Raw genomic sequence first — 25511 nt, forward strand, 5'->3', positions numbered from 1 at the left:
CCAAGTACGTTGATAAGGGTGCAACAACACTATCATCAACATATCTGTCTATAGCTTAAGTGCATTCTCCAGCAGGAGGCATGCCCTCATAATAACCATGTAGTGAAACTCAATTTCTAGCCTACAGCCTTGAAAGTAGCATGGCATGTGGTTTCCAGTTGTACATTCTCACCATTGGCTTCTCTCTCTCTGTCTCTTGATAAACAGACATAGCAATCGTTATAATCAAAACATTTTTGATTGTATGACCTATGGGTCAAGAGTTATTGCCCAAAATGTAAAGCGGCCTGGTATAGCGCCACCATGAGGCCAATTTCAGAAATTTGGAGTGTCTTCCTTGGCCTACTGAGAGTGTGCATGCAAAGTGGTCGGTCAAGTGTTGTCCAAGATTATCTGCACACAGTCATACACTGCTACCTTGACCAGGTCTGTCTTGTAAAAGCGATTACTGATCTCAATGGGTAAAATAATGGAGTGGACACACAAGCAGTGGTAGCTTATCCAACGGGCTTGAGGTGCTGAAGCACAGGGCACCAACCTTGGGGGTGGGCACCAAACGACGTGAAAAAAAAAAACTTTTAGAAGCAGCGGCTGCTAAAGGAGCGCTACAACATTGAAACGCGCCGGTGAAGCGTCATTTTTTTCCCGCGCTGCTTCCAGTCCGTAATATGCAAGATTATTTGTGGACAGACAGACAGACGCACGCACGCACGCACGCACGCACGCACGCACGCACGCACGCACGCACGCACGCACGCACGCACGCACACAGACAGGGCCAAATGCATGAATCTCCTGGTGGAGAATAGATTAATTAAGTTGGCATTCCACTTATCGGCCTCTCAGTTTGACTTGGATTTTTCATGCTCGCTGGAAATGTTAGCCAAAAGTTGCCTCTCTCTCTCATCAGTGGTCAGTGCTAATTTCTGTAATTGCTCTTCTAAAGCCCCAGATGAAATGGCTTTGTCTCTTTTCTAAATTAACCACACAGTGAGGGGTGAGTGCTGGGGGAGTCGGGTCACCCTTATTAATTTGATTACCCGTTGTTCGTGACTCGTCTGTTTCACGTTCAAATGGGACAAGATGGTGGATTGTAATGGAGGGTTCCAAAGCAAAGGGAACAAGTTGTTCCTTTTGGTGGAACGCATGCATCCTGTGCTTTGTGGAGAGGGCCCAGAATCTCTCCATTTAAACCTCTTTGTTGAAATGTCAGTGAAGTTATCAAAGTGGAACCTTATGGGACGAATGCAAAAAAATAAAGAATAAAAACAACAAGCGGCAGCCTATTAATTCCTTTCTCCTTCTTTAATTACCCAGCTGAGTGGGCGCCAAAGCCCCTCTCTGTCAAGGAACCCATTGGACACTTTGTCGAGCCTGGCGAGGACGGCCAGCTCCCTCCGCCAAAAGATGGCCTCTTGGCAACGCGCGCCTCGGAGGAGCCGGACTCTTTCTGAATGCTCGCCTATGGAAGAGGAAGATGTCCCTGCTAAAGCGGATGAGCCCGAAGGCCTCGACATGACGGGCATCCAAACGAAAAGTGCTCTCCGTACCCAAACCGGTGAGCCTGTGGTCGACTTGGACAAGCTGTGCTATGAGGCGGAGAGTCCGGACGAAGCTGCGCTGGTGTACGCGGCCAAAGCCTACGGGTTCACCCTCCTGGCCAGGACCCCCAACAGCGTTACCGTGAGGCTGCCGCATGGGGAGGAAGTGAGGTTTGAGGTGCTGGACACCTTGACCTTTGACTCCAACAGGAAGAGGATGTCGATCCTGGTGAGAAACCCAGTGACCACAGAAATAGTTCTCTACACAAAAGGGGCAGATTTTGCCATCATGGAACGGCTTGGCACACCATATGCAGGTCAGTGGTGTAAAGTAACTAAGTACATTTACTCAAGTACTGTACTTAAGTACAATTTTGAGGTATTTGTACTCTACTTGACTATTTCCAATTTCCAATACTTTCTACTCCACTACATCTCGGATCCAAATATTGTACTTTTACTCCACTACAATTATTTGAAAACTTTAGTTACTAGTTACTTTGTAGATTTTGATTATTATTACAAAACATACATTAACCATTTCAGCCCTATATACATTTCGGCCATTTGAAAATAGCAGATCTACAAGCTCACAACGTGTCACGATGCGACGCGTTGTGAGCTTGTAGAATGAGTAGTTTTACTTCTGGTACTTTAAGTACATTTTGATACCATTACTTTCGTACTTTTACTCAAGTAAATTTTTAATTCCGGACTTTTACTTGTAACTTGTTTCTACATTGCAGTATTGATACTTTTACTTAAGTAAAATATTTGAGTACTTTTTCCCCCACTGATGCAGGTATGTGTAGCTGTAGCTAACAGACATGGTGTGTTATTTGTATACAGTGTTTCATATGTAGCTCAAGGTGCTTTACAGAACAGAAATGATTTTTGCAGATACATAAGTAAGAGTTGCTGCTTTGCAATCTCATACACAGTAAAAGTACCGTAAAATGGATTCAAATGGACCCGCAACGGCTCAGTACTACCCTATGTTGTCATATCATTTTCCAGAGCACCTTAAAGGCAAGCAGATGCAGACCATAGCAGCAAATACTCAGAAACATCTGGACTGCTACGCTAAGGAGGGGCTGCGGACCCTGTGCTTTGCAAAGAAGGTGCATGCTTATGGATATAAATGTTCACTGAAAAAGTATTCAACATACAGTAAATGTGTTTGTTTTTTTGACAACTTCTCCAAACAGTATTTTTTGTCACAAGTGTCTTCCCCAAAGTCCCCCAACACTCACTACAAAATGAAGCAGGCACCAGATATGTAGTGGAAATGTATTTATTTATGTTAAAGTTAAAGCGGCACTATGTAACTTTTTTTTCATGAATAAAACGTAATTTTGTCCAATCTGTATGCTATGGTAGAGTATGGCAACTTACAATGGTAACTTAAACAATTGGGGTGGTTGTATTTTGTCTCCCTGCTCTTCTATTGGGACATATAGATTAGATGGTGTCAAAGGTCATGTCTCACCTAGACACAGGATCTGACACGATTTTTTAAAATAATTTATTCCCTGAGAAAGCAGGTAAAAATGTCAGCACTTACGCAGGAAACCGGGTTCAAATCCGGGGTAGAAGAGGAAAGTTACATAGTGCAGCTTGTATACTATACAGTTTCTGTTTCTGACGTTATTACAATATGCTTCTGCTTTTACAGCTTTTGATTCTGTACACAGTATACTGTAGTACAGCCCACCTAACTGCATGTAGACATACTGGTATATTGGCTAAAATAATGTTTTATTAATAAAAAATGGGTTTTGGATTGCAGCATTAACCATTAATTACGGATTGTGTGTTGCAGGTGATGAGCGAGGGGACATATAATGACTGGTTAACCATCAGACAAAGCGCGTTGGCTGCCATGGATGACAGAGAACAACTCATCATGGAGTCCTCCGTCCATCTAGAGACAAACCTCACCCTGTTAGGTAACACACATCAGCCACACACACACACACACACACACACACACACACACACACACACACACACGGACACACACGGACACACACGCGCACGTATACACATACACACGGACACACACACACGGACACACACACGTGCACGTATACACACACACACACACACACACACACACACACACACACACACACACACACACACAGACACACACACACGCACACGCATACACGCATGCACAATAAAGTTAACTATGCTAAGTGATTTGGTGAAGATGAAAAGACTGAGCCAACTCTGGTCCAGATTTGTAGGTGTAGGGGGTTTAAGAGGTGAAGATATGCTCTTAACCTTAGTTTTGTATTCAGATTAGCTGAACTAGAACCTCTTCTTTGGACACTTTTGTTCCCTATAGGGGCCACGGGCATCGAGGACCGTCTGCAGGACAGCGTCCCCGACACCATTGAGGCACTCCGGGAGGCAGGGGTCCAGGTGTGGGTGCTGACGGGTGACAAGCCAGAGACAGCTGTCAACGTGGCCTACACCTGCAGACTGCTGCACGAGGAAGACCTGGTCATTAACATGAACTGCAAGGACAAGGTAGGCGTTCTGAGCTTGTAGAACTGCTATTTTCACGATTTATGATTAAATACTGTATAAAATAGGGCTTAAATGGTTATACTGTTCCTCATTTTTCCTGGGGACCCCCTGGAACCCCCTCAAGGACCCATGGGGGTCCCAGGACCCCACTTTGAGAACCACTGCCTTAGACTGAGGATTTCTTTAATTTTTTTATTAAACTTTCCATTTAGCCATGTATTGTCCAAGCACCAAAGTTTCAGGAGATGTTTCACCATGAGACTGTCTCCCTCCATGCAGTGTTTTTAAGCACATTTACGTTTGAGCTAAAGGTCAAATCTTCACATTTCCACCTCAGAGAGATAAGATGTCAAGAGACGGGCCGTGTGGTCGTGACTGGTCATTAAAGATGTGCTGACAGTCAGGAGGAGAACTGGACACTTCAGAAGAACTACCCGGCCTGTCTCTTAATCAGTGGTGGAAGAAGTAGGCTACTCATATTTTTCTTTTACCTAAGTAAAAGTAAAACACATAATCTTTTACTTGAGTAAAATTGCCATCTTATTGCCATCAAAATATACTTAAGTACTCTTTATGCAGAATGTCCCTTTTCACAAGGTGAATTCTTCAAAATGAGTCATAAGGATTGCTATTTTCGGTATATCCATTTATTATTTTATATAAGTCAATACTTTATAATCAACTAAATCAATTAGTTTGATTAATTGTTGCACCCCAACCGTTTCCCCCATGCCCCCCCCATACCTCATGCTTTGAGATTTAGTTAATGGTCCAATATACAGTACACACAGGTGGTGCTAACCATTCCCAACCCTTCTCTTCTGAACAAGAGAATGTATCTATGATGTACTGTATATGAAATGGACCACTTTGTACCATCATAAGACATTGACTAATTATTGTCCTGAATATACTGTCCCACCCTATCCCACCCACTGTACCTAATAATAAAGTCTTGCCAGCAATTAATGATATGACCCAGTTTAGATTAAAAACATTTTTTGGCACACTTTCCCTGAGGCTCAGAGAGAGCTGTCATCATAAACATGACACTGTGACATGCATTGGCCAGAATGGGCACAATGGAATATGTGAATTCAGCAGACAATGCCATCATTTGTCATTCCATCCTGCACTCTATCCGTCTTTTTGTAACTGTATATCCTTTGACAGTACAGGTATGTATGGCATTTTGATTCATTGTCTGCTTGTGCATTTTTTGTTAATTGTGTTGTTAATTACAAGCTTGGTTTTTGATCATGGAAGTGGTTTCATATATGACAAGACCCCGGTACATTATCTTACAACTATCTTTAACAATAAAATTCTGTTAAAGGGACATGATCAAATTTCTCATCATTATCTCTCTATATTTGTTGTCTTTAAGTTCCATTATCAGCAACAGAACTGAGCCCATAAACGCAGCTGAAAGGTTTACTCCAGTGATGTGACTTGAGTTAAATGTGTGCATTTTTAAACTACAACCCAGTGGTGCTCGGGTTTGATATATGAACCCAGTTGGGAGAAAAGGGTGACAAATAATTGACTAACTCTAAACTAGAGTTAGTCAACTCTAAATTAAAAACAAGCCTACTACCCTTAATTACTTTTTAGAGGCTATACCGTTGGTCTCCAAGACGTTAGCTCAGCTGTGTTCAGGATTAAAATAATCTTGAATTCAGCAAACACAAATCAGGTTGATAATGGTGGCCATAGAAACTTTTTCATGTCAAGGACCCCCACATTAATATGCTTTTGGACCCCCATCTGAAAAGATTTTGTGCCAGGGAATGTTTCATAAATAATATATAATATATGATATAATGCTATAACCCTGCAAGAGACCATAAAAAAATACTCCGGCGTTGTTTTTTCAGCTCATGTGTGCGTCCAGCCTGGACTGCATTGTGGAGGAGGTGAGGCGCTACGAGGACGACCCCAGGAACGTGGGCCTGGACCCCAGCATGGCTCTGGTGATAGACGGACGCAGCCTGTCCATGGCTCTGGAGTCTGACCTGCAGGACAGGTTTGTGGACGTGGCTCGACGCTGCCGCTCCGTCCTCTGCTGCAGAGTGACGCCCTTACAGAAGAGTCACGTTGTCAAGGTCGTCAGGGAGAAACTCAAGGTCATGACACTTGCTGTCGGTAGGTGTGAAACTGTATTTCTTTTTCTGTAGTATTGGTACTATGTTCTGTGTATAATTGTCTGCTTTTAACCCCACATTGACCCTGTGACTTCAGGTGACGGCGCTAATGATGTCAACATGATCCAGGCAGCTGATGTGGGCATTGGGATATCTGGTCAGGAGGGGATGCAGGTCTGTGTGTCTGTCTGTCTGTGTGTCTGTCTGTCTGTCTGTCTGTCTGTCTGTCTGTCTGTCTGTCTGTCTGTCTGTCTGTCTATCTGTCTGTCTGTCTGTCTGTCTGTCTGTCTGTCTGTCTGTCTGTCTGTCTGTCTGTCTGTCTGTCTGCCTGTCTACAAATGTGTATATAATCTCTCCTTTATTGCGCACAGACCAACATTCTTTACAAACGGTCATGTGTTTGTCTCTTGCAGGCCGTAATGGCGAGCGACTTTGCCATCTCCCGCTTCAAACATCTGAAGAAGCTTCTGTTGGTCCACGGTCACTGGTGCCACACTAGACTGGCAAACATGATAATTTATTTCTTCTATAAGAATGTGGTCAGTGTCTTGTTTTTTTTACAAAAAAAAAAAATCACTTTTATACAGCTATAAAGATGTTGTATGATCATCTCTGATGATCATACACAGTGTAATGTTTTTTTTATCCTGCCTAAATAGTTAGAGTATGTTGTATGTCCTCTTGCAGGCGTATGTGAACATGCTTTTCTGGTATCAGTTCTTCTGTGGCTTCTCGGGGACCACCATGATAGACTACTGGCTGCTGATCTTCTTCAACCTCTTCTTCACGTCGGTCCCGCCCATCATGTTTGGGATGATGGACAGAGATGTTTCTGCTGAGATGCTGCTGGGCGTTCCTGAGCTCTACAGAACTGGACAGGGCCCAGGGGTCAGTGGCAGTCCTTTATTCCTAGCCTGGTAGCTTGGTGGCACACCAATGTTGTACAGTCTACAATCTACAGCGAAAAGTTCTCTTTTGATTATTGAAATGTGTCTAAGATAGAATTTACATTGTGTGTGTGTGTATTTATGTGGGTCTCTGTGTGTGCGTGTGTCTAGGAATACAAGTTTTCAACATTCTGGTTTGCCATCCTAGATGCCTTCTATCAAAGTCTAGTGTGTTTCTTCATTCCATACTTGGTAAGACATAATCTGATTCTAGATTGTAGAAAAGTACATTCAAAACTTCTGCTTTGTTGTCAACCATTTGCTTTTTTGTATTACATGAGGTTGCGAGCTTGTACATAATGCTAATTTATATTATTTAATTAGTTAGTGTTTTTATTATTTAGTGTAGAGCCCTTGGGGATTCTGGTCCTATAAGTACAGTATACTGTATGCTTTAAAGGTGCTGTGATATTCTTTGGTTAAAACAACAACAACAAAATGTGTGTGTTTGAAATAAACAGCTTTTTATTCTTTATTTTATTGATGCTATGCTAAATTAAATTCATTATTTCAGGGGTGAAATAATGAATGATTTAAAATCATTGTTTATTTTGCTGGCCTTCCTGGCATTTGGCCTTTTTGCACCAAAGATGTACAACACCAAAGGTTAAGTGGCCTTGCCCCTAGAATGATGAAATTCCAGGCCTGGTAACAGGGGTCTCTCTGTCTCTTCATCTCTTTAATGAACAGCAAATACATTTTCTGGTGGGTCACCAATTTCTTCCAATCAGGAGAGAGAACCCATTTATCAGCTTCAATTCCCATTTCAGTTCCAATTCCAATGTTGTCCGCTCATTTTTTTGGTTTCTTCATTTCCAGTTTCACGTGTTTATCCTGTATGAGTTCTCTCTCCTGATTGGATGAAGGTATCCCTATCTGAAAATGTATTTTCTGAGCTGGGGAGAGAGGGAGACCCCTGTTACTGAACAAACAGTCTACTATATAACAATTATTAATACCAGAATATAGAGCTATTTAACACTTATTTGGTGTTTTTGTTTGTTTGTTTGTTTGTTTGTTAGTTTTAATGACACGTTGTCTTCTTCCTTCAGACTTACCGAGATTCTGACGTTGACATTTATACCTTCGGAACGCCAATGAACACAGCGTCTTTGTTTACCATCCTGCTGCATCTCTCTATTGAGATCAAGTCTTGGGTAAGTTGAGGATCGACACCAGATTAGATTTATTCATCCCAGAGGGAGAGACTAACAGCTTTACAGCTGCCACAGACAAGCGTCGTAAATAAACGCCATACGAGTCGAGGAAACAATAAAGGCATCCATGTGCACAATATAGATTTGAATAATACTAAAACACAGTTTTATTTCATTCTGTATCATGTACAGTATATGCCTTTATTAAGTTATTTAATAACTTCACAAATAAAATACAGAAAACAGTATGTCCATTCTTATAATTCTGAATATTACTTTGCAACATGGTAAAACAATTAATAATAATCAAAAGAAATGGTAAGTTTAATAAACAGAATACATCCTTTATCATCATTACACTATATTGTATTGATTATCATCGCACGTACTGTAGCATATCTTCGCTCTTGGGTGGAAACCTTGACCGTATACTATGTCCAAAACCAGTGGTGGTAAAAGTACTAACATTCTTTTCTTAAGTAAAAGTATCAATACTGCAATGTAGAAATACTCTATTACATGTAAAAATCCGGAATTCAGTAAAAGTACGAAGTATTGGTATCAAAATGTACTTAAAGTATTGTACCAAAAGTAAAAGTGCTCATTGTGCAGAATGTCCCATTTCACAAAATGTGTAAAAAATCTTTTGAAAATAGCAGATCTACAAGCTCACAATGTGTCGCATCCCGACGCATTGTGAGCTTGTATATCTGCTATTTTCAAATGGCCAAAATGGATATAGGGCTCTGAGATGTAGTGGAGTAGAAGTAAAAGTATTGGAAATTGGAAATACTCAAGTAAATACCTCAAAATTGTACTTAAGTACAGTACTTGAGTACTTATAGATACTTTCCACCACTGCCCAAAACCTATACTTTACGGGAAATGTATCTCTGTTCAATGGATCCAATGTAGTTATTATTTAGTCACTCACAAGCTCTTGTTAATACTTTTTAATTGGTTCAATTAGTAAAATAAAAACCCACAGAATAATTTTCCCCAGCACTATCATACGACAAAGTAGGGCATTAATTCACAAAGAAAACATCAAATGTTTCAGCCCAATATATGAATCTGTGGTGGTTTTTCTTCATCATTGAGTGTGTTTGTTGAATGATTTGCTGATATGAACGGTATAGTGATGATGATGAGTATTAATGTTGTCGTTTGTTGGCGGTGCGTGTTATTGGCTGCCAGACGCTGGTCCACTGGGTCGTCATGGTGGGCAGCGTGGGGGTCTACTTCGCCGTGACCCTGGCCTACGGCGCCATCTGCGTTACCTGTAACCCTCCGTCCAACCCCTACTGGATCCTCCAGCAGCAGATGGCGGAGCCCGTCTTCTACCTGGTGTGCGTGATCACTACCGTGGTGGCGCTGCTGCCCAGGTACCATCTGCAGGCCCAGATTGTGTGATTCCCCCTCTAAAACCCAATCTGTGGCGCCGGTGGTGTGTGTGTGTGTGTGTGTGTGTGTGTGTGTGTGTGTGTGTGTGTGTGTGTGTGTGTGTGTGTGTGTGTCAGACACTCAAACGTAAAGCCAACCGCTGTGAAAGAGTGAAGTGGTGTTTTTTTTATTTTATTTGACCTTTATTTACCAATTCTGTTGAGATATGAGATCTCCTTTTCAAGGGAGCCCTGTCCAAGGATAGCAGCAGCCTTATGAACGTTTCAAACAACATAAAACAATATAAGATGCTGAAATTACAATGTAGTTAATGACATAAAGAACAATAGAAAACTAAACACCTATAGAAAACATACAATAAAAAGCTGCAGATCTGACTGTTAAGTGGTTCCTAGATGCAGGGGCACATGAAAATTAGAGTATAGGAACAGGTTTAAAATCAGTGTCATGTAGATTAAAAGAAGCATTCATATAAAACACAGTTCAATTAAGTCAAAGGTGCTTAGGGTTTGTTCAGCAGTCTGATGGTTGCCACTGTAGATACAAAAACAGTTCAGAAGTCTTGCCTGGCAATGGTCGCAGCAGCGTCCCTTAAAGACGGAACGTAAGAGGGTGTCGTTTTAACGTAATCTAGATCTTGTGGGCAGATTTCTAACCGGATAATGTTAATAGTGAAGGTCAGGGCTGAGTGAGCAGGAGGCTCACTGTTCCTCTCTGTGCAGAAGAGCTCACAATGCTCTGGTTTTACATCAAAGAGACGCATATTTTCCACTGGCCTACTTTCCCACCACCACCGCCAACACCCCCCCTCTCTCTCCCCCCCAGGTACATGTTCCACGTGGTGAGGAACACGCTGGCCCCCTCCCCCCTGCTGCAGGCGCGTCATCTGGACCGCCTGGAGACCTCCGTCAAACAGCCCGGGATGAAGGAGTGGAGGAACCTCAGGCAGATGGGGGAGGTGGCGCGCTCCAGGCTGTCCCGTCCGCCCTCTCCCTCTCCCTCTCCCACCCTGGACCAAGACGAAGAAGACCCCCCCTTCATGACCTGATGATGTCATCATTGTGGGACATCAGAAACACGCCACCCTGTTACAGCCTCCTCGAGTTGTCAGGGGTCTGTTTGCCCTCCTTGGTGGACAAGAAGGAGCCACAGTGGCAGCATGCTACACTAGCAGGGCGGTAACCACAGGAACCTTAACGTCCCCATTCTGGGGGGCGAACGTTAGACGAAAATATCCAATCTATAAGTTCACAACGAGTCGCAACGTGACACGTTGTGAGCTTGTAGATCGGCTATTTTCAGCGAAGAGATTTGGTGTGTAGGATGGAAAAAAAGAGGGTTTCATGGTTAATTTATTCAAGACAATGTTGAGGTTGTTAAAGGAGTTTTGAACTGGTTCATATCTGGATATGTCTCAGTGTAAAATAGTGTTTTACATTTTTGGAGAGAGTAGGCGGTTGGGGTGGGGTGTTACATAAAAACAATCTGGAAACGAAGCTGTCAATAACAAAATTCTTCCTCTGTCTGTGTTGTGACAAATCATCAGCTACGGTGATGAGTTCATTTTGTAATGGAATGCTTGAGGAGAACCCCCCCACCCCCCACCCCCCACTCTCTCCTTGTAACAAGCTTCCAAAGTGAACACATAAGCCTGTTACTTTCCTGATGGGTTTTGAGTGCACACTGGTAACCCAATCAGTCACGCTACCCGCCCTTCCAAAAAAAGAAAAAGAAAAAAAAAAGGCTTTTCCAGAACAAAATGGCTCACGGACATTTAAAATATTCCCCTCACCTAGAAACCCGAACGTAACATTGCTCAATGGATGTATCGTCCCACATGATGCATTGCTTCATTTGCATCCCATCGATGCACTTGTGGTTTGCAGATGGCACAACATGCTTTGATATTTTCATCCCGTTTGTCTATATTTAGAGCAGTTACATATGACGGTGTCAGAGAGGAGGAAAATGGCGATTTAGTGTTTATTAAGGCTGGGCCTGAAAATACAGCATGTATTTGTTTGTTTTGCGTGTTTTTCAAAAGTTCCACACCGATCAATATTCAAAAGGTGACACTGCTGTTGATATATTTCAACAGACCCTACCGAACATTATTGAGAAATTGAGAGGAAGAGACAAAGCTATTAAAATGTAAAGACAGCTGCCTTTATTTATGAAATAAAAATGTGAAGCAGCTGAATCCACCTGTCTGAGATAACTCTTTATACAAGTGTTTATATAACAAGTCACTTGCCTTAATTTTGAAACAATGCTGCTCTCTAGTGGTCAGATGGTGAGCAGCACAGAGGTCAATTATGACAATGTCATTGAACAATACAGACCCACTGTATGGGGAATTCATTAAACGAGCACATAAATATAATAATCAATTGTACAATGGATGTGGGAGCCCATAGAGAAGGCAACACTGACTATGAATATACATTTTTACTGGGGTCCCCAGTTGGTGTCGGCTAGACCGCACTCTCGCATTGCATCATTCCATTAAGTGAAACATTGTTATAATCATCTAAATATTAGATATTGGTCAATAAGGCCTCCCCTTTGAAGAGAGTAATATTAATATAATTGTTTTTCTTATTTTGTTTTATTAATTTATGATTTAATTTGAGCCAGCAATAAAAAGTGTCTCCAACCAAAAAAAGAGAAAAGAAAATACATTTACATATAATACATGCATACAAACATACTATACAATACATACATACTGTACATACATACAGAAAAACTAAAGAAACCTCAAGTCTAAAGAATATTGACTGAAGCTTATGTAACAAAACAAAAAAAAAACATTTACATACAGTCATATCAGCAACCAACAACTTGATTTTGCATGGCTGTGTTCATTCATCAGAATTCATCAAAAATGAGCTGATAGCACACAATCTGGTTCTTATTTGTCGTTAAGAGTCTGCAGTGACCTGTAAGCTCACTGATTTGACATAGTGCTAAAAGTGAACAGTAAAACATTGTAGTCCAAAATGTCATCACTAAGACAGTTCAGTGAATTTTAAAAGACAATGAAACCGAATAAAATCAGCCTAAAGGTTAGAGCAGCGTGTTTGTGACCTAAAGGTTCCCGGTTCAATTCCTCACACCGGCAGGAAAGATCTCGGTGGGGAAGTGAATTGCCATCATTATTTACACTATGTACTGCATATTTTTATGCAAAGTATAAAATAGGGCTTAGTGGTTAAGAATCTTTTGAAAGTATGTCCTTATATCTAGCATCCCTATTCTGGGCATGTTATAATAGCCGAAAAACAGGTGAACATTTGGCAAAAATGTAAGATCTACCAGCTCACAATGTGTCGCAACTTGTAGATGTGATATTTTCATCAAAGGGAGTGCCTAGTATAGACCCCTGGGGTACCCCAGTTAATAAAGTATATAGGGTGTAAGTGGTTAACAGATCCAGTTAACAACTTAACCAAGTCTGTCTGTAACCAAGTCGGTCTGTAAACGTTTGGTCCTGATTTGTCTCATAAAGTGGTCCTACTGTACATGAGACCTGGCTGTCGCAGTGAGTACATCAGTCTACCAGGTGGGCATCATGTCCGGGAACCAGGCGCGTCCGAGATGCTTGGACACCTCGCTGTGGATCTGCTCCATGTTGTTGTACGTGCTATCTGGGATCAGCACCTCCTCCATGATGGACAGCTGTGTCAGCCTTCCCCCGCACATCTTCACAAACTCCACGAAGCCGCTGCAGGTCACCTCGCACTCGCCCAGCCCGATGGCGGTCAGGCTCCTGCACCGCCGGCCGATCTGGATCAGCTCCTCGTCCAGGGGCTCCAGGCCGTTGGCGCAGACCACCAGCTCCACCAGGCGAGGGCAGTTCAGCCCCACGCGGCCCAGCACCTCCTTGCTGACCGCCCGGCCGAAGTACAGGTGGGTGACGGGGGTCTCCTCGCGGAAGAAGGGCTCAAACTCCTCCTCGTAGATGTAGAAGTACATGACGATGTTGACCTTTATGGGCAGTGGTGGAAGAAGATGTTCTTGCTTAAGCAAAAGTAGCAATACCACAAATAATATTTGACCCCCGATTCTGAATGTAGAAATACTCTGTAAAGTACAATTCCTGGATACTTTGAATCAAAGCAGTAAAAGTACAAAACGTATTGGCATCAAGTACCAAAAGAAAAAGTACTCATTATGCTAAATGTCCCATTTCACAAGTTTTCAAACATTTGTCAAAAACTTTTGCAAATAGCAGATCTACAAGCTCACAAAGCATTGATGCTATGTGTTGTGAGATTTTAGAATAGCAAACAAAAATATAAAATAGGGCTTAATTGGTTAAAGTATGTTTTGTAATAATAAACTAAATCTGCAAAGTAAATTGTAGTGGAGTAAAAAGTACAATATTTGCCGCTGAGATGTACTGGAGTAGAAGTATAAATGATCTAAAAATGGAAATACTCAAGTAAAGTAAAAGTGCCCCAAAAATGTTATAGAATACATGAGTACAGTAAATGTACTTAGTCACTCTCCACCACTGACCTTGGGTGAATGTTGAATGAGGGCCTGCCAGCTGCTCCTCTGGATGGGACGGAAGGGTGCGTGTTCGCTGCTCTCGCTCACCACGTCGATGCGGAGATGCTCCAAGTGAACGTGCTTCTTAGACGACAGGGCGAGCAGCAGGTCATCGCTCAGCAGGTGGTAGTTCAACGCCAACTCCCTCAGCCCGTGGCACTGGTCTGCCACACACAGGATGCCTGAGCAACAAGAACCAGATTGTTTGTTTTTCCCCCATTTCCTGAAAAGTAACGGTTTTGTATATACAAGGTTTCCTCCTGACAGTGACAGTCTATTGAATCTAATGTATTGTAAATCATACCTCGCTTTGGACACTACTTTTATTAATACATAGATATTTACTATATAATCCTACTCTCCAACTACAGTATAATCCTACTTCCTACTATAAATCCTACTATCCTATACTGTTTCTCTCCTCGATCTGAACTTGCACATGTGCATTGACCATTGATATATGCAGTGAGGGAGGAAGCCAATTCTTCACTTTTGGCAAATGTACTGTGAGTTGTTTATTAAAGTTTTTGTGAACTCTTATTCAATTAACACTGCTGTACGTGGAGACCGGGGGAGTGACTCATGGGAGCAGTGCCAGGGTTGAATTTAATTGGCGTTAGGTGTTTCCAATTGTCTATTGTAGCATGCTGTATCTGGGCTCAAGGCCACACACGCACACACACGTGTGTGCACACACTCTCACAGACATTTTTGTCAAAGAGTCCTTGAGCAAGACACTGAACCCCTAACTGCTCCTTATGATCAGGTTGGTGCCTTGCATGGTTTCCTCCACTGTTGGTGAGCGAGTGAATAGGTGAATGTAATGCACATTGTAAGGGCTTTGGAGAAAGGCTCTATATAATGCGCTGTTTACCATTCATATTTATTACACACACACACACACACACACACACACACACACACACACACACACACACACACACACACACACACACACACACACACACACACACACACACACACACACACACACACACACACACACACACACACACACACACACACACACACACACACACACACACACACACACACACACACACACACACACAGAATGCCAGCAGAGAAAGACAGAGCGGGCTCAATGGTGCAAAGTGACTTTGATTTAAGCACAGCAAGCAGCACACCCAGTGAGGTTGGGCAAGCAATAATACAACATTAACAGAAATTCCCAATTAACAGAAAATCCCAATTCAGAATCCTTCAGACTACACCTTACCCCTTATTAGCACTCTCTCTGTACACCTGCTTGCCAGCCTTCTCTTTCGATTGATGCTAGTGACTGACCAACACATGTAATACACTCTATTTTTCCTTGATTATTGCTTTGCTTATTCTGATCACGGACTTGTAAGTCGTTCTGGATAAGAGCATCTGCTAATGTCTAAATTGTAAATGACACCCTCTGTCCTCACACCCATTAAAATACCATTTAGCAGAATAGATGATGATTTCAGTGTCTTTAAAATTCCAAATGTATCCGATTCTGGATATATTCCTGAATCCTGAGATGATAAAAACATGTCTGAACAATTTTGTTAACATGGCTCTCAAATGGAATGAAATAAGACACCAGGGTTTTGTATTGCTATTTTGCTATTCTTTTTATCCATTATCCACACTTTGAGGACGCCAAAATATAATTAATAATTTAATATAATTATATTAAAAAATGTTTTAAAAAGTTTAATGAATATGGAAATATAGCACATCACAACGCAACATTATGAGCTTGTAGATCAGCTATTTTCACTACTCATCGTACGATGAAGTGTTAAACCTTGAAATGCATTATTTGATATATAAAGTAACCATCCTCTTTTTGATCCACTGACCTGCGGGGGACACATAAGGACAGCTGTTCATCTTCAGTAGCTTCAGGGTGTCACTGTTGTTGGCCACCAGCACTTTGAGAGACGGGTCATCTACCGGCGTGTCCTCTATCTTAATAGAGGACAGCGACTTGGAGTTGACAAACACCACCATCAACGCAGACGCAAAGTGGGACTGAGAGAGAGACAGAAAGAAAACTTCAGAGTAGACAATTATTTTTAACCCACTTTTGTCTCCCGATTTAGTCGTTATGCCAATAACAGGTTCTGTGCTTGACAGTAGTAGTTCCATTTTCCAGAAGGTGGCAATCCTGTTTCCTGTTCCGAGTCAGTTTCTCATAGCTTCATTTGATTGGCTCAGTGGCAGATCGGAACTAGAAATGAACGACACCACCTTACTCCTGCTGAGCCAATCAAATGAAAGCTATGAAGAATGAGAAACTGACCCAGAACAGGGAACAGGAATGCCACCTTCTGGAAAAAGGGAACCACAGTCATGCACAGAGCCTGTTAACCCTCCCCTCACATTTCTGTGTTGCCCCACTCACTCAGCTGCCAGTGAGGAGCCTCCACCAGGAGGACCTAATGCCTCCATCCTCCCATTCAACACCCCCCGCTGACAGGTGCCCCTCCCCCGGGTTCCCTCCCCCAAACACGGCCGGTGGTGTTCATCTACTGTACTGTAGATGCTCGGGCCAATCCAGATGCACTATGGTGGATTTGAACCTCTATATGTTTGATAAACTTCAGAACTTTTCGTGTGAGATACTGCCTGGTGTCATCTTGTTCTCTAAGCTTGCTGCTTGCTAACATTCATCACCCATAATAAAGGAATAGTCTTAGGACCCCACCAGCTCTGTGGCCTTGTGGTTTGAGTGTCGCGCCCCGAGATTAGGAGGTCAGGGTTCAATCCCCCGGCTGGGTCATACCAAAGACTATAACGCCTCCCTGCTTGGCATACAGCACCAAGGGTTGGATTGGAGGTAAGTCCCTGCGACATACTAGTGTCATGTCCAGGGGGTGTACTTGTACATCAAGGCACCTCACGCTACAGAAACATGAGATACAGTAGGCTTCTGCCCTATGGACCACATAAGGTTACTTACTTACTTAGGACCATCGAGGGTCTACTACATTCACAACAGAGTTGGATTAGTCACATTAGTTAGATATGACTGTTACTCTTAATATGCTGTAAATAGGACTATAAAAGAGTTAAAAATGTGCACGCCTGCGTACATTCTAATATATGTGTGTGTGTGTGCGTGCGTGCCTATGAGTGTGTACCTGGCACATGTCCATGAAGCTGGGCCGAGCTGTTGAGATGAGCCCCAGGGTTTGAATGGTGCAGTTCACCAGCTGAGAGAGGATGTCGCACGCAGCCTCCGCAGACTCCGTACAGCTGTCCACCTGTTTACATTTAGATTTCATCGTTTTGGGAATCAAAAGAGAAAAAAAGAAACAGGAATTAAGCAAAGGAGGTTTAAGAATCTTGGGCAGAAATTCTGGGACGGGACTCTCGATGTGTTAAACCCATTAGCTCAGACAGAGTTGCTGCGTCATGTTAACGACAGATGGTCTGAAAGCAGATCCCACATGGTTTATGACAGCTCTACTGACGGCCAGCTTCTGACACCCTGACTGCCTTGTGCCCTTCATTTTTCAAATACTTTCTAAATTTGTATTATTATTATTTATTTTTAAGTAATACAAATATAACAATAATACAATTAAGAAAATGGGAAAAGTAATCGAAACATAACAGTCCCCGCACACATTAGAAGGACAATATCAGTCACCAGAAGATTTTGAAGTTGAATGGGCTTACAGTATATAGGACATATCTGATCAAATAAATATAAAATATCTAAACATTGAATCAAGCAACTTAAAAACTGTCTGGGCACACAAAGGTCTGAGTAGATATGAAAATGCCAACATAAGTGTTTTGAAGTGAAATACCCCTTTATGTGATTAAGACCAGGAAAACACGTATGCCTACCAAACATTACAGTCTCATATCACATTATCGATATAATATGATATCCACATATTGCCCAGCCCAAAGAGAGAGGTTTTCACCTTGAAGTTGACAAACTGCAGGTGATGCGCGTGTCTCTTAATGATCTGTTGGATGAGGTCAGGGTGCGTGGAGGGCAGGTACGACGTGGCCGGCTGGTTCAGCTCAAACTCGAACCTCCTCCACAGGTCGGGGCAGTGGGAGACCTCGTTCCAGTCTCGGCACACAGATGAGGCCTGCGCCCGGTCCACCAGGGACAGATGCTGGAAGATCTGCAGGACCACGTGATGAGGCAGGTTCCCCCAGTCCTCCATGTATCTGCCCTGGAAGCCTGAAGTGGAAACACTGGTCTTATTTCTCTTGGCACCGCCCTCCTCAGGTGTGGGGAATGTTCGACACGTTGATTTGACATTCATCAATCCTCGCTTCATTCTGAAAGAAAGCAGAGCAGTGAGACTGTCAATAATGTTTTTTTTTTTTTTTAAGGCAGTGTGATATCTGTGTTTTATTCAATAACAGGGGTTTCCCCGTCTCTCCAGCTCTTTAGTAAACATAAAATAAATGTTCATGTCAGGTGACCAATTTTATCAAATCATACAGGTCAGGATAAACAAGTGAAATTGGATGTGATGAAGTAAAAGAAAATTGACACTGGAACATCATAAAATTTAAGCTGATGAATGGGTTCTCTTTCCTGATTGGATGAAATTGCTGACCCACCTGAAAATGTATTTTCTGTTTACTAAATAGCTGAAGAGACAGGGAGACCCCTATTACTGAACAAACACTCTATAGCAAACTATCAGAATATAGAGCTTTTAAAAACTTAAAAACCCAAAACAACGTAAGATTGTTGCCTCAGCATGCAGTGCATGATATGTAAGATGTATTTAATATTATGAGAGTTAAGATTTAGACAGTCCAGTCTGAAGAAGAGACAGGTAACACAAGTGCCAAATGATCTGTTACACCACAATAATAGTACAAAAATCACACATCTGTGAGCACTTTTCATAACTAATGTATAAAGACTTCATAATTATATAGTGATGTCATTTTGGGTTTGTTGTCACTTTTTAACAAAAAAAATATATAAATGGTATCACTGTCCCCTAGCTGAAGGTTAAGTAAGATGGGACTCCCTCCTCCTAAATGCAATGCATTAAAAAGCCCTTGATTTAAAAAAAAAACGAATACTATTTATTTGTACTGTATCACTTACTGCTATGCCAATAATGGGCTATAACCATGGTGGTATTGCAAACGTGTATTTTACAGACACTAAACCAGGTTGTAAAAGGAGTAGCCTAATGCTGCTTTTGACTTAGCCATGGATCCAAGACAGGGTCATCTGTCATGACCATCATGGATGAACTTCAACCTGGTGTTTGCACTTTCTCCCCTTTTGGTGCGTACATCTACATAAACGTTCAAATTTCAAATATAAAGTGCTTACCCCATGGCCACGGATGTTACAATTATGTACGGGCCCTCATAAATACCCGTATCTCCCGTATTGTTCAATAAGAAGCATTTTAATCCAATCAATGGCCATTTTTTCATAGAGTTATAACGTATCAGAGTGTAATACACCTCCCAACCTATCGGGTCGCGTAGTTGAAAGCATGTGGAAAAAATATAGAGAAAATGGCCACCGATCCAATTAAAATGCTTTTTATTGTATTACAGGAGATACGGGTACTTCTTGAGGACCCGAACATAATTGTAACATCCGTGGCCATAAGGTAAGCACTTTATATTTGAAATATGAACGTTTATGTAGATGTACGGAACAAAAAGGGAGAAAGTGCAAACACTAATTCATCCATGACTGTCATATAATATATAAAGTTTATATAACATATGATTATGAATTGATTGATTGATTGATTGATGTACTTTATTTAGTAAGACATGATATATATTATATATATGACAGTCATGTATCAGCCAGGGCTACTTTTGACTCCACATCGCACACAAAAAAAAAACAGGACAGGCTACACTCTATCTCTAGTTATTATTTAGGAAGAAACAGTACTTACTTGAATGACTAACAATACGTCAATGTTCCGTCCAGGTTGTTGCACAAACATCACTCAAGATTAGCCTGATGAAAAACTGGAGACAAAGACCCATCCATCCCATAATAAACACTTTGCAGCCTATGTCGTGTATAATGTATGAAGCAGGTAAAACAGTACATTTGTGTCAGGACTTACCTGCTGTAGCAGAGTGTTGTTGTGTACTGGCTGACAGTGTCACCGTCAGTGTGTTACGGCGTAACAGTTACGCTGTATGAACACAGAAGGTGTTGCCATGTCCGCTTATTATAAGCGACCGTGGGCTTATTTTTCTGTGAAGTTGCTTGTAAATATTGGTTGTTTGCAGTTTTATTTGGGCTCGTTTCTAAAGTGTAGTTGCTTATTTGGGCTTGTTTCCAAAGTGAAGTTGATTATTTGGGCTTGTTTTTAAAATTTAGTTGTTTAATTGGGCATGTTTCTAAAGTGTTGCTTATGTGGGCTTGTTTCTAGTGTAGTTGCTTATTTGGGCTTGTTTCTAACGTGTAGTTGCTTATTTGGGCTTGTTTCTAGTGTAGTTGCTTATTTGGGCTTGTTTCTAAAGTGTAGTTGCTTAATTGGGCTTGTTTCTAAAGTGTAGTTGCTTATTTGGGCTTGTTTCTAGTTGCTTATTTGGGCTTGTTTCTAAAGTGTAGTTGTTTATTTGGTTTTGTTTCTAAAGTGTAGTTGCTTAATTGGGCTTGTTTCTAAAGTGTAGTTGCTTAATTGGGCTTGTTTCTAAAGTGTAGTTGTTTATTTGGGCTTGCTTCACAATTGTTTTAAATTTATTTTAACCAGTGGTTAACTTCTCATATATTTTCACGTCATGGACCCCCAAATTGTATTTGTCCCTCCCTAAACCCCATCTGAAAATGCCAGGAAGCCCCGTTACCGTACCAGTTTGTGTTATATGTTTCAAAGAATATTCCAAATATTCCACCTTTTATTTCAAGATTTTTTGAAAATAGCAGATCTACAAGCTCACGCGACGTGTTGTGAGCTTGTAGAGCGGCTATTTTCAAATGTATACAGTATATAAGTTTAAAGTGCTGCTCATAATGAACTAGTGTCCTGTAGGTTGCTGCTTTTGGGCTTGTTCTATACCTGGTTGCTTATTTCTCTCACAAGATCTGGCAACACTGAACACAGACCACTTCGTGCACTCACTGAGAAAGTAGGTCAGTGTGTCAATCGGGGGCGTGCGACAGAGAGATTAGTGGTGTTACGTGGTGTGTGCGTGCGCGCGCGTGTGTGCGTGTGTGTGTGTGTGTGTGTGTGTGTGTGTGTGTGTGTGTGTGTGTGTGTGTGTGTGTGTGTGTGTGTGTGTGTGTGTGTGCGTGCGTGCGTGCGTGCGTGCGTGCGTGCCAGAGAGAGAGGTAATGTAAGGTAAAGGTAAGGTCATTTATTTGTGCCAAGTCATGCACTAAAACATGCCCAGCCAACCTGGGTTTACAAGCAATGTAAAATGTAAATACTGGCAGTGGTGGAAAAAGTATTCACAGTTTTTTTTACTTAGGTAAAATAATCAATAATGCAATGTAGAAATACTATAATGAATACAAAAGTATCGGTATCAAAATGTACTTAAAGGTAGGGTAAGTGATTTGCTTTGGTTAAAATAAGTGTTAAATAGCTCTATATTCTGATAGTACTCATTGCTATAGAGTGTTTGTTCAGTATTAGGAGTCTCCTTGTCTCTCCACCTCTTTATTAAACAGAAAATGCATTTTCGTTTCAGTTTCAGTTTCATTTCCAATTTTATCCAACCAGGACAGAAAACTCAATCAGGATACAGATTAAACAAGTGAAATTGGAAGTGATGACACTAAGAAATGAGCAGACAAAATTGGAACTGGAACACTATACAAATTAAGCTTAAAAATTGGTACTTTTGACACCTACCGAAAAATGTATTTTCTGTTTATTAAAGAGCTGGAGAGACAGGGAGACTCCTGTTACTGAAAAAACACTCTATAGCAATGATTACTATCAGAATATAGTATTCTAACCTTTTAACAAAATACTTTTTGTTTTAACCAAAAAATATCACTTACCCTACCTTTAATGCACCAAAAGTAGAAAGTATAGGCCTACTCATTATGCAGGAATGTCCCAATTTCACAAAATAGCAGATCTACAAGCTCACAATGCATCACACTCGCATCGTGACACATTGTGAGCTTGTAGATCTGCAATTTTCAAATTGACGAAATGTATATAGGGCTGAAAAGTGGTTACTGCATGTTTCGTAATCATAATCAAAATCTACAAAGTACTAGTAACTCAAGTTTTCAAATAATTGTAGTGGAGTAAAAGTACAATATTTGCCTCTGAGATAGTGGAGTAGAAGTAAAAGTACTGAAAATTGGAAATAAGTCAAGTAAAAATACAATTACAGTACTTGAGTAAATGTACTTAGTTACTTTACACCACTGCTGGTACACTTCTACATAACAATGGACTTAACACTTGATGGAAATCTTTTTTACATTAGACGGTTTCAAGTGGTCACAAAAATAATATCTGGGCAACTCATTGAACTATACAGTACCCAGGAGTCCTTGAAGGGGTTCCAGGGGGCCCCCTGCAAAATGGTTCAGAGTTGGGGATTGATTGATTAGTAGTAATAGTACATGACAGTACATAACAGTACATGGAAGTACAAATTCACAATACAAGGTCTACTAAACTGGAAACCCTCATTAAGCACTAAGCTTGTTTAAGATGAGAACCCCATGCACACAAATCATGATGAAATATAAGAGGCAGGCAGATATACACACTACTATACAGAATGTCATACAATCAGCTTTCAGGTTACTGGTATGACGAGAGGAAAAAAAAAAAATATATATACAAAAGAGGAAAATTAAGGAGGGGGGGGGGGGGGTAGGGGGGGTAGGTTAAGACTTAGACAGGGGCCATTTTCGAATTGCAGCCTCCTGAAGGTGTATCTTTAGGGCAGTTTTGAAAGTGAGTAGGGTTTTACACTCCTTTACTCCTTTTGGTAGGGCATTCCACATTTTTGATGAATAGCATGAGAACGAGTTCATACCCTTAGTTGAGCCAAATCTGGGTTGAACATGATTTGTGGAGCTGCCTCTGGTGTTATGATCATGGACTGCATTAACATTTTGGAAGTATTTTGACAAATACAGGGGGATCCCAATGTTGTGGTGTATCTTGAAGACCAGGCCCATAGCAAGTTGCTGTACTCTGTTCTCAACCCTAAGCCATCCAATCCTAGCAAAATGAGCAGGGGTTAGATGGGTTCTGTGATTGAGGCCAAGAAGTAGCCTTACAAGTTTGTTTTGGGATGTTTGGAGCCTTGTTTTTAAGGCCTTGGAGGTGTTGTGATACCATGAAGTGCATGCATAATCATGCATAATCATGGGAACCAAAACACTGTCTGTGTCCTTACCATGGGGGTCCGCTTGAAATAAAAAAAGTTTGAGTTCCACTAACGTGTAACACTAACAGACCAGTAACGAAGTAAATTTACTTAAGTACAATTTTGAGGTATTTTTTTTACTTTACTTGAGTATTTCTAATTTCCAATACTTTTACTTCTACTCCACTACATCTCGGATCCAAATATCGTTACTAGTTACTTTGTAGATTTTTATTATTACAAAACATACATTAACCACTTCAACCCTATACATTTCGGCCATTTGAAAATAGCCAATCTACAAGCTCACAATGCGTCGCGATGAGAGGCATTGTGAGCTTGTAGATCTGCTATTTTCCAAAGATTTTTGAAAGCTTACATTCTGCATAATGAGTACTTTCACTTTTTGTACTTTATATAAGTACATTTTGATGCCAATACTTTTGTACTGTTACTAAAGTACATTTTGAATGAAATCCGGACTTATACATGTAACAGAGTATGTATATATTGCAGTTTGATTGATACTTTGTTTAATGTTTTACTTAAGTACAAAATGTGAGTGAATGTGTGGAGGCTCTGGTTATATGTTACCTGGAGTAATGTTTCAAGAGGTTTAGTGGAGGTGCTTTGCTGCCCTCTGGTGGACGTTCTCTTTTTCAGCTTGTCCACAGGCCGGGCAACACCGTAGGTTGGCCGTGATCATTACGCTAGAAAAAGTAGTTCGCAAGCGCAAAGTTGCTCAGCGTTTTCAACTTGTTGTTTGGTTTAAAAACTACTTTCTTACTTAAATAAAAAAACCCGAATGAATAACTGTTCCATTCATTTAGAAACGCTTACTGTCCAAATTGGGGAAATCATTTGAAAAGTAGGTGTATGTGTGTGCTAGCCATTGATCACACGACGGTCATCTGTCACGACCGTCATGGATGAACTTCAACCTGGTGTTTGCACTTTCTTTATTTACGATCTGTACATCTACATAAATGTTCAGATTTGAAATATAAAGTGCTTACTTCATGGTCACCGATGTTATAATTATTTACGGGCCCTCAAAAGTACCCGTATATTCCGTATTATTCAATACAAAGCATTTGAATCTGATTTGTGGCCATTTTCTCCGAATTTTCTTCATATATTTCCTTTCGTCTACGTGACCCTATCGGTTGGGAGGTGTATTGCACTCTGATACATTATAACTCTATGAGAAAATGGCCACCAATTGGATTAAAATGCTTTTTATTGAAAAATACAGAATATACGGGTACTTCTTGAGAACCCGTACATAATTTTTTACATCCGTGGCCATGGGGTAAGCACTTTATATTTGAAATCTGAACGTTTATGTAGATGTACGGGTCGTAAATGGAGAAAGTGCAAACACCAGGTTGAAGTTTATCCATGACGGTAATGATATGACAGTCATGTTTCGGGGCCAACGCATGTGCGAAACGATTTTGCGGAGTGATACCACGATGAGTGATTCGGTCTCTGATTGAAGGAGTTCGACAGGAGTGTGTGATGCAGACTGAGTGACGGAGCAGATCCATAATCACATGCATTGATCGGATAGTCGACAGACACGTTTTCAAAGGTTAGTTGGGCAATTTTTATTAATGTACACGGTACAGTTTGAAGAGGACTTGTTTTTCCTGGGTGTTGTACTAAGATGTTGTACTTTAATGAGCAGTTACCGAGTGGTGAATGATGGAATGATGGTTTAATGCATTGGTTCCCAAACTTTTTAGCTCGACCCAAAAGAGAAAATGTGATGTCTCCCCAGGAACCAAACTAGTGAAAATAGTATATATAGGAGCTTGTAGATTAGGCTATTTTCACTACTTAAACATTTGTTTTATAATTTATGGAATTTCCGTGTTTTTGAAAAATAATTGAATT

General features: G+C 41.1%; 2 protein-coding genes across 3 annotated transcripts in view; one reads left to right on the forward strand and one right to left on the reverse strand.

Annotated features, from left to right (window-relative positions):
- Positions 1–12078, forward strand: part of atp10b (ATPase phospholipid transporting 10B) — a 33265-nt gene extending 21187 nt beyond the window's left edge. For both annotated transcript variants that reach the window (XM_080416194.1, XM_080416195.1), the window contains exons 11-22: positions 1318–1858; positions 2559–2662; positions 3364–3490; positions 3895–4079; positions 5957–6224; positions 6321–6397; positions 6637–6762; positions 6911–7111; positions 7282–7362; positions 8223–8327; positions 9525–9712; positions 10557–12078. In XM_080416194.1, the coding sequence (XP_080272320.1) occupies positions 1318–1858; positions 2559–2662; positions 3364–3490; positions 3895–4079; positions 5957–6224; positions 6321–6397; positions 6637–6762; positions 6911–7111; positions 7282–7362; positions 8223–8327; positions 9525–9712; positions 10557–10779 (2226 nt within the window). In that variant the 3' untranslated portion in view covers positions 10780–12078. The remainder of the gene's footprint in view (positions 1–1317; positions 1859–2558; positions 2663–3363; positions 3491–3894; positions 4080–5956; positions 6225–6320; positions 6398–6636; positions 6763–6910; positions 7112–7281; positions 7363–8222; positions 8328–9524; positions 9713–10556) is intronic.
- Positions 12079–12868: 790 nt separating this feature from the next.
- On the reverse strand, positions 12869–20425 carry fbxl3l (F-box and leucine-rich repeat protein 3, like). The gene is made up of 7 exons (XM_080415976.1): positions 20384–20425; positions 20207–20282; positions 18224–18593; positions 17429–17551; positions 16145–16316; positions 14256–14470; positions 12869–13721 (listed from the first exon to the last, which is right to left on the reverse strand). Exons 3-7 carry the CDS (start codon positions 18590–18592, stop codon positions 13290–13292), a joined length of 1311 nt encoding a protein of 436 aa, XP_080272102.1. The 5' UTR covers position 18593; positions 20207–20282; positions 20384–20425; the 3' UTR covers positions 12869–13289.
- Positions 20426–25511: the final 5086 nt, after the last annotated feature.

This window comes from Gymnoscopelus braueri, assembly GCF_963280865.1.
Source record: "Gymnoscopelus braueri genome assembly, chromosome: 20".
NCBI classification, from domain to species: Eukaryota; Metazoa; Chordata; class Actinopteri; order Myctophiformes; family Myctophidae; genus Gymnoscopelus; species Gymnoscopelus braueri.